At 44.6% G+C, this 10,157-nt stretch overlaps 1 protein-coding gene across 2 annotated transcripts; it reads left to right on the top strand.

Moving 5' to 3' along the window:
- Positions 1-1,646: 1,646 nt before the first annotated feature.
- LOC123994479 (tetraspanin-9) lies at positions 1,647-9,680 on the top strand. 2 transcript variants are annotated; one of them, XM_046297109.1, is made up of 9 exons: positions 1,647-1,877; positions 2,443-2,491; positions 3,639-3,718; positions 3,877-4,068; positions 4,158-4,232; positions 4,347-4,448; positions 8,534-8,665; positions 8,919-9,002; positions 9,134-9,680. In XM_046297109.1, the coding sequence occupies exons 3-9, from the start codon at positions 3,656-3,658 to the stop codon at positions 9,203-9,205; spliced, it is 720 nt and encodes a 239-aa protein (XP_046153065.1). In that variant the 5' UTR covers positions 1,647-1,877; positions 2,443-2,491; positions 3,639-3,655; the 3' UTR covers positions 9,206-9,680. The 2 variants fall into 2 exon arrangements, with proteins under 2 accessions (XP_046153065.1, XP_046153066.1); XM_046297110.1 differs by lacking the exons at positions 1,647-1,877; positions 2,443-2,491 and adding an exon at positions 2,560-3,112.
- The last annotated feature ends 477 nt before the right edge of the window (positions 9,681-10,157 follow it).

The following is a 10,157-nucleotide window of genomic DNA, read 5'->3' as shown; positions in this document are numbered from 1 at the left end:
GAAGGAGGAAGAAGAGTAAGGAAGGAAGAAGAGAGTAAGGAAGAAGAGAGTAAGGAAGGAAGAAGAGAGTAAGGAAGGAAGAAGAGAGTAAGGAAGAAGAGAGTAAGGAAGGAAGAAGAGAGGAAGGAAGGAAGAAGAGAGTGAGGAAGGAAGGAAGAAGAGAGTGAGGAAGGAAGGAAGAAGAGAGTGAGGAAGGAAGGAAGAAGAGAGGAAGGAAGGAAGAAGAGAGTAAGCAAGGAAGAAGAGAGGAAGGAAGGAAGAAGAGAGTAAGCAAGGAAGGAGTAAGGAATGAAGAAGAGAGGAAGGAAGGGAGAAGAGAGGAAGAAGAGAGTAAGGAAGGAAGAAGAGAGTAAGGAAGAGAGAGTGGAAGGAAGGAAGGAAGAAGAGAGTAAGGAAGGAAGAAGAAGTGAGGAAGGAAGGAAGAAGAGAGTGAGGAAGGAAGGAAGAAGAGAGTGAGGAAGGAAGGAAGGAAGAAGAGAGGAAGGAAGGAAGAAGAGAGGAAGGAAGGAAGAAGAGAGGAAGGAAGGAAGAAGAAGTAAGAAGGAAGGAGTAAGGAATGAAGAAGGAAAGGAAGGAGAAGAGAAGAAGAGAGAAGGAAGGAAGAAGAGAGTAGGAAGGAAGAAGAAGAAGGAAGAAGAGAGTGAGGAAGGAAGGAAGAAGAGAGTGAGGAAGGAAGGAAGAAGAGAGTGAGGAAGGAAGGAAGAAGAGAGTGAGGAAGGAAGGAAGAAGAGAGTGAGGAAGGAAGGAAGAAGAGAGTGAGGAAGGAAGGAAGAAGAGAGTGAGGAAGGAAGGAAGAAGAGGAAGGAAGGAAGAAGAGAGGGAAGGAAGGAGAGTAAGAAGGAAGAAGAGAAAGGAAGGAAGAAGAGGAAGGAAGGAAGGAAGAAGAGAGAAAGAAAGAAGAGGGGAAGGAAGGAAGAAGAGAGAGAAAGAAAAAGAGGGGAAGGAAGGAAGAAGAGAGAGAAAGAAAGAAGAGAGTAAGGAAGGAAGAAAGAAGAGAGAGAAAGAAAGAAGAGAGTAAGGAAGGAAGAAAGAAGAGAGAGAAAAAGAAGAGTAAGGAAGATAGAAGAGGAAGGAAGGAAGAAGAGAGAAAGGGAGAGAAAGAAGAGAGGAAAGAGAGGAAGGGAGGGTTGGCACTGAGTTCCACTCCTCTTTATGTCTCCTGGGCTCTGTTTATTCCTGAGAACTCCCATCGTGGCTCCAGCCACTCCAGTTTTCTCTGCAAAGGTACTTGTTCCCATGATTCTGACTGAAACTGGAAAGTGGTTTGTCTCTCCACCCTAGACCCTACAACACAGGGGAACACATCCCTGCTTAATGCTATGGATATTATAGGGCTGCAAATGAAAGGAACTGTCACTGTTTTGTATATTTTGTATTGTCATTTGGAGTTTATCTGTACAGTCATGTCTAAAGTATTTATAATTATTAATGTTGGTATGATTCATCTTTATTAAATTCTCACTTGGCTTTGGGGCCGTGTTTGTATTTGTGTGCAGTTATGTTCTGTTAGGCTACACATTATTATTAGATAATGTACCATGAAAGAAAAATGTCAACACACAGTAACACACACACATAAATCCATTATCTCCCAGGACGTCCCACACTCTCGTTGCAGTTCCATTCGGAAACATAATTCCTCCCCGCCACAGTCACGCCTCCAGACCAGTTTCCGCCCTTCTGAGAGAAAATACTCCGCCTGCGATTCATCGACGACAGCAGGAAAGTTTAAATATAGCCTACAAAAAGAATACAATCGGATTTGTTAACTTCTGCATTATCGCGAATTCTACGCTGGAAAACCGGATAGAGGTCGGTCGCAGTAGTCAGAGATGGTTGAAATGAGGATGAGCTGAACTCGAGCTGGCACAGTTACGGTACGGAATCATCTCTTTGGTCTGGATACTTCGGCCATGGTGTTTAGGACAAGTCTAAAATCATCCTAGTAGTCTGGGTATCAATCCAGTCTGTGTAATGTTCTAAACTTTTGATGAGAATATATGCTTGTAAAGATTTACGCACGACCAAAGTTATGTTTACAACGTTAACTAATTAAATCAGAAGTGTGGCCAAAATCATTGGACCTGGCTGCTAAACAATGTTGACATTTTATTTTAACAGAAGTTACATCATAACACTATCAGATTCAAACAGTAACATAACACATCCTAGAGCGAGCAACAATGTTTCTTTCTCGATCCTCACCAAATGTCACTTCCTGTGGTGGCGATGTAGAAAAAAGATGAAGAGGGATGATGTATTATTCTGTATTTGTCCTAAAAGTGATTGTAGATTTCTCTCTCTCTGTGTGTGTGTGTGTGTCAGAGCCCATCACACTGTTATTGGCTCGGTAAATAATTTCCAGAAGAACATAACTAAGTTTCTACTACATAGAACAACAGTAGGCCTACATGAAATAGTTGTGTGTGCTTTGTTTTACAGATCCCTCCACTGAAGGCTCGACTGCACCATCTAATTCCTTATCTAAGTGGTAAAATTATTACGAGAACAGTTTACATGTTCAAATAGTATCAATTGTCATGCCTCAACACGACCCCAAGAGGGCAGCCCTTTCCCATGAAATAAGTGACTAAATCAAAACATTGTTCTGTATGTTCTTTAGTTTTTCAAATGCATTTTCTGTTATTTCTGCGGGGCTACCTGGAGGTTTTGGCATTGTGCTCGTATATACGACGTTCCCAAACACTTCTATATCAGGAGTGAACTGGATAGCCTACATAATTATGAAAACGTTGCTTTAGTCCATAGGACTCCAGTCACGTTCAATCTTGAGCAAACTCTGCCCTCGTGGTTTCGCTGAGGAATTACAGCGGAGTATATTTTCACTGGTACATGTGAAGCAGATGGATAGGAGCTACTCATCTTTATGTATATTCACCTGGGGAAATGTAGCCCGTAGTCTGTAATCTCTCAAAAGATCAACCAGTTGTTGTTTTTTTTTTTAGCAAAAAACCCTTGACATTTTAATAGATGGGTTAGCTGGACATGTCACGAAAACAATGTGCATGATTCTATGGGGGCAGAAGTCAGCGTCTTGTGGTTCTGGATGACCAGATTGCTCGCCAGAATGAGAAGTGCCATGTAGGGAATCGTAAGTGGCTCATTTTCTTGATACCATGTCTTGTTTTGACAGATTTCATGTCAATGCTATGGCCCAAATTCGCAAGCTAACCAACAACTGTAACGATGTATTTGATAGACAGTTGCTCATTGTGCACATGTATTTCTGTTTTTAATAAACATTGAATTCGAAATACAGTTTACATGTTGTCAGTAATGTAAAGCCAAACCCGCGGGTTTGCCCTATAGTTGTGTAAACGTTGATTTTGTTGCTAAACAACCAACCCTTCTATACCTGCGAGTTTTGATTTGTTTACGCTGCACTGGTGGTTTCTTGAGGAATTACAATAGTTGAGTGCAGTATTACTATTTACTAGTGACTATGGAAATACACTCCGTTGTAACGACTAAAAGGAAACAAGTTCGAACAATGTTTGAAGTCATCGAGATATTCAGTCACATTTGACTTGTAGTCGATTGCTGATCATTTGCAGGGGAGAAACGTACACATTCTTCACAAAAGTTTTGCATAATAAACACTGCCGTTTTATTTGCAGATTGTCACAGCTTCACCATGGCTCGCGGCTGCCTCTGCTGCGTCAAATACATGTTGTTCCTCTTCAACCTGCTCTTCTGGGTGGGTGAACAAACTCACTATACACATCATGGTTTTCAAACGAATTGATCTTCTGATTCTGCATTATTTTATTATTAAATCATAGTATACAAAGGGTATAATAATGATTAGAGTAATGACAATAATCATGTATTTATATTTTATTCTGCCTCTTTCAGTTGGGGGGCTGTGGTTTGTTGGGTGTGGGGGTGTGGTTGTCTGTGTCTCAGGGCAGCTTTGCCACCCTATCACCATCCTTCCCCTCCATCTCTGCTGCCAACCTCATCATCACCCTGGGTGCTGTCATCATGGTTACAGGCTTCCTGGGTTGCCTGGGTGCCATCAAGGAGAACAAGTGTCTGCTGCTGAGTGTGAGTGAACTACACAACCCACAATGCACCACACTACATTGCTTGGCACATTGGTAACCTCACCTGCCCCTCTCTCTTCTTCCCTGTAGTTTTTCATCACGTTGTTGGTTATTCTGTTGGCGGAGCTGATCCTTCTCATCCTGTTCTTCGTATACACAGACAATGTAAGACTCCCATAGAACCCTCCTGTCAATTCAACCCCATGTTATCCTTCCTTCTATGGTTCCTGTACCCATAGTGCCTCTGCCTACATTTCTCATGATCCACTGTGTGTGCAGGTGAGTGATAACGCCAGACAGGACCTGCAAGAGGGACTTGCTCTGTACAGCACCAACAACAACGCTGGCCTCCGCAACGCCTGGAACACCATACAGACAGAGGTACAGTACCTAACTACTAATGATCTACCATATAACGCCTGGAACACCATACAGACAGAGGTACGGTACCTAACTACTAATGATATACCATATAACGCCTGGAACACCATACAGACAGAGGTACGGTACCTAACTACTAATGATCTACCATATAACGCCTGGAACACCATACAGACAGAGGTACTGTACCTAACAGGACAGGACTTCCGGCGCCGACTGAATGGCCGCCTCGCTTCGCGTTCCTAGGAAACTATGCAGTTTTGTTTTTTTACGTGTTATTTCTTACATTAGTACCCCAGGTCATCTTAGGTTTCATTACATACAGTCGAGAAGAACTACTGAATATAAGATCAGCGTCAACTCACCATCAGTACGACCAAGAATATGTTTTCCGCGACGCGGATCCTGTGTTCTGCCTTACAAACAGGACAACGGAATGGATCGCATGCAGCGACCCAAGGAAACGACTCCGAAAAAGAGGGAAACGCGGCGGTGTTCTGGTCAGACTCCGGAGACGGGCACATCGCGCACCACTCCCTAGCATTCTTCTTGCCAATGTCCAGTCTCTCGACAACAAGGTTGATGAAATCTGAGCAAGGGTGGCATTCCAGAGGGACATCAGAGACTGCAACGTTCTCTGCTTCACGGAAACATGGCTTACTGGGAAGACGCTATCCAGGGCGGTGCAGCCAACGGGTTTCTCCACGCATCGCGCCGACAGAAACATACATCTCTCTGGTAAGAAGAGTGGCGGGGGCGTATGCCTCATGACTAACGGGACATGGTGTGATGAAGGAAACATACAGGAACTCAAATCCTTCTGTTCACCGGATTTAGAATTCCTCACAATCAAATGTAGACCGCATTATCTTCCAAGAGAATTCTCTTCAATTATAATCACAGCCGTATATATCCCCCACCCCAAGCAGACACATCGATGGCTCTGAACGAACTTTATTTAACTCTTTGCAAACTGGAAACCATTTATCCGGAGGCTGCATTCATTGTAGCTGGGGATTTTAACAAAGCTAATCTGAAAACAAGACTCCCTAAATTTTATCAGCATATCGATTGCACAACCAGGGGTGGTAAAACCTTGGATCATTGTTACTCTAACTTCCGCGACGCATATAAGGCCCTGCCCCGCCCCCCTTTTGGAAGAGCTGACCACGACTCCATTTTGCTGATCCCTGCCTACAGGCAGAAATTAAAACAAGAGGCTCCCACGCTGAGGTCTGTCCAACGCTGGTCAGAACAAGCTGACTCTACACTCCAAGACTGCTTCCATCACGTGGACTGGGACATGTTTCGTATTGCGTCAGATGGAAATATTGACGAATACGCTGATTCGGTGTGCGAGTTCATTAGAACGTGCGTCGAAGATGTCGTTCCCATAGCAACGATAAAAACATTCCCAAACCAGAAACCGTGGATTGATGGCAGCATTCGCATGAAACTGAAAGCGTGAACCACTGCTTTTAATCAGGGCAAGGTGTCAGGTAACATGTCCGAATATAAACAATGCAGCTATTAAACAAGCTAAGCGTCAGTACAGAGACAAAGTGTAATCTCAATTCAATGGCTCAGACACAAGAGGCATGTTGGCAGGGTCTATAGTCAATCACGGACTACAAGAAGGAACCCAGCCCAGTCACGGACCAGGATGTCTTGCTCCCAGGCAGACTAAATAACTTTTTTGCCCGCTTTGAGGACAATACAGTGCCCCTGACACGGCCTGCAACGAAAACATGCGGTCTCTCCTTCACTGCAGCCGAGGTGAGTAAGACATTTAAACGTGTTAACCCTCGCAAGGCTGCAGGCCCAGACGGGATCCCCAGCCACGCCCTCAGAGCATGCGCAGACCAGCTGGCCGGTGTGTTTACGGACATATTCAATCAATCCCTATACCAGTCTGCTGTTCCCACATGCATCAAGAGGGCCACCATTGTTCCTGTTCCCAAGAAAGCTAAGGTAACTGAGCTAAACGACTACCGCCCCGTAGCACTCACTTCCGTCATCATGAAGTGCTTTGAGAGACTAGTCAAGGACCATATCACCTCCACCCTACCTTACACGCTAGACCCACTCCAATTTGCTTACCGCCCAAATAGGTCCAGAGACGATGCAATCTCAACCACACTGCACACTGCCCTAACCCACCTGGACAAAAGGAATACCTATGTGAGAATGCTGTTCATCGACTACAGCTCGCCATTCAACACCATAGTACCCTCCAAGCTCGTCATCAAGCTCGAGACCCTGGGCCTCGACCCTGCCCTGTGCAACTGGGTACTGGACTTCCTGACGGGCCGCCCCCAGGTGGTGAGGGTAGACAACAACATCTCCTCCCCGCTGATCCTCAACACGGGGGCCCCACAAGGGTGCGTTCTGAGCCCTCTCCTGTACTCCCTGTTCACCCACGCCTCCAACTCAATCATCAAGTTTGCGGACGACACAACAGTGGTAGGCTTGATTACCAAAGACGAGACGGCCTACAGGGAGGAGGTGAGGGCCCTCGGAGTGTGGTGTCAGGAAAATAACCTCACACTCAACGTCAACAAAACTAAGGAGATGATTGTGGACTTCAGGAAACAGCAGAGGGAACTCCCCCCTATCCACATCGATGGAACAGTAGTGGAGAGGGTAGCTAGTTTTAAGTTCCTCGGCATACACATCACAGACAAACTGAATTGGTCCACTCACACTGACAGCGTCGTGAAGAAGGCGCAGCAGCTCCTATTCAACCTCAGGAGGCTGAAGAAATTCGGCTTGTCACCAAAAGCACTCACAAACTTCTACAGATGCACAATCGAGAGCATCCTGGCGGGCTGTATCACCGCCTGGTACGGCAACTGCTCCGCCCTCAACCGTAAGGCTCTCCAGAGGGTAGTGAGGACTGCACAACGCATCACCGGGGGCAAACTCCCTGCCCTCCAGGACACCTACACCACCCGTTGTTACAGGAAGGCCATAAAGATCATCAAGGACATCAACCACCCGAACCACTGCCTGTTCACCCCGCTATCATCCAGAAGGCGAGGTCAGTACAGGTGCATCAAATCTGGGACCGAGAGACTGAAAAACAGCTTCTATCTCAAGGCCATCAGACTGTTAAACAGCCACCACTAACATTGAGTGGCTGCTGCCAACACACTGTCATTGACACTGACCCAACTCCAGCCATTTTAATAATGGGAATTGATGGGAAATGATGTAAATATATCACTAGCCACTTTAAACAATGCTACCTTATATAATGTTACTTACCCTACATTATTCATCTCATATGCATATGTATATACTGTACTCTACATCATCGACAGCATCCTTATGTAATACATGTATCACTAGCCACTTTAACTATGCCACTTTGTTTACTTTGTCTACACACTCATCTCATATGTATATACTGTACTCGATACCATCTACTGTATGCTGCTCTGTACCATCACTCATTCATATATCCTTATGTACATATTCCTTATCCCCTTACACTGTGTATAAGACAGTAGTTTTGGAATTGTTAGTTAGATTACTTGTTGGTTATCACTGCATTGTCGGAACTAGAAGCACAAGCATTTTGCTACACTCGCATTAACATCTGCTAACCATGTGTATGTGACAAATAAAATTAGATTTGATTTAACTACTAATGATCTACCATATAACGCCTGGAACACCATACAGACAGAGGTACAGTACCTAACTACTAATGATCTACCATACAATGCCTGGAACACCATACAGACAGAGGTACAGTACCTAACTACTAATGATCTACCATACAATGCCTGGAACACCATACAGACAGAGGTACGGTACCTAACTACTAATGATCTACCATGCAACGCCTGGAACACCATACAGACAGAGGTACGGTACTAATGATCTACCATGCAACGCCTGGAACACCATACAGACAGAACACCAACTACAGATCTACCATGCAACGCCTGGAACACCATACAGACAGAGGTACGGTACCTAACTACTAATGATCTACCATATAACGCCACACTAATAGCATAACATTCCACAAGGGAGAGGTGCAATATATAACCCTGTCTCCTCTCTCTCCCTGTCAGTGGCATTGTTGTGGGGTGAATGGGTACACAGACTGGCACACTGCCCTGCAAGAGAAGGTGGTTCCTGACCACTGCTGTCAGGATATCTACCAGGACTGTGGGCGCAATGCCACCAACCAGTTCTGGACACGGGTCAGTTTGTGTTTGTTTAAAAATGTCTGATCTTCTCCCTCCCACCAGGGAGTGTGTGTCTGATCTTCTCCCTCCACCCAGGGAGTGTGTGTCTGATCTTCTCTCTCCCACCAGGGAGTGTGTGTCTGATCTTCTCTCTCCCACCAGGGAGTGTGTGTCTGATCTTCTCCCTCCCACCAAGGGAGTGTGTGTGTATTCCTGTGTAGGAGTGTCCTTTTTCACTTCTCAAGATTGTATGTTCTTCTCTTGTCAGGGTTGCTATGAGAAGGTGGAGGAGTGGCTGGATGACAATAAACACCTGCTGGGAACCATCGCCATGTGTGTTCTGGTCATACAGGTAAGGTGTGTGTGTGTGTGTGTGTGTGTGTGTGTGTGTGTGTGTGTGTGTGTGTGTGTGTGTGTGTGTGTGTGTGTGTGTGTGTGTAATGATGTTGTTGCAGTGTGATTGATGTGACTTCCTGTCTGCAGCTCCTGGGTATGGCCTTCTCCATGACTTTGTACCAGCAGATCCACCGATCCGGGAAGAAGTACGAAGCTTAGAACACACACAGTTTGAGGCCCATTACTTTTATAGAAAATTATACTCTAAAAAGGCACAAACTTGCACACACACATGCCACAAAACAACTTTTATTTTAGTGTTTATATTTACACAAACCATGTATCATTTTGTGCACAAAGGCAATTTTAATGTTTTTTGAGGATCATCTTTATCATTATAATGTTCTTGGCTGGGATTGAATCGCAGTTGGATTGAATCCCAGCCCTAGTTCAGTTATGGCGGGACTAAGGGTGGGTGAGGAAGGGGGGTTGGACTGTGTGTATGTGGGTGCAGGGTTATCCCTCGGTCATCCAGAATAGAATGAATGGCTTCAACACAAAAAAGAGTAGAGGGACAGAGGTTTGGTTTCATGCCTTAGAAATCCTTTAACTGATTAGTTATATTGTATGGATGCATTATTGTAAAATCAGTTACTGAGATGTGTTCAATAAAAGTTAAGCTTATTCTGTCAAAGTGCTGGCCATCTTTCCTTCAGTTCAAATTCCAATTCTGTTTACTAAAGCATCTAGTACTGAACTATCATCGTCATCTAGAAACTGTTACAGGAGTGAACTATCGTCATCTAGAAACTGTTACAGGAGTGAACTATCGTCATCTAGAAACTGTTACAGGAGTGAACTATCGTCATCTAGAAACTGTTACAGGAGTGAACTATCGTCATCTAGAAACTGTTACAGGAGTGAACTATCGTCATCTAGAAACTGTTACAGGAGTGAACTATCGTCATCTAGAAACTGTTACAGGAGTGAACTATCGTCATCTAGAAACTGTTACAGGAGTGAACTATCGTCATCTAGAAACTGTTACAGGAGTGAACTATCGTCATCTAGAAACTGTTACAGGAGTGAACTATCGTCATCTAGAAACTGTTACAGGAGTGAACTATCGTCATCTAGAAACTGTTACAGGAGTGAACTATCGTCATCTAGA

Source organism: Oncorhynchus gorbuscha, linkage group LG14 (assembly GCF_021184085.1).
Source record: "Oncorhynchus gorbuscha isolate QuinsamMale2020 ecotype Even-year linkage group LG14, OgorEven_v1.0, whole genome shotgun sequence".
In the NCBI taxonomy this organism is placed as follows: Eukaryota; Metazoa; Chordata; class Actinopteri; order Salmoniformes; family Salmonidae; genus Oncorhynchus; species Oncorhynchus gorbuscha.
The sequence above is the reverse complement of the archived record's forward strand: the minus strand, read 5'-3'. Positions and strand labels throughout refer to the sequence as shown.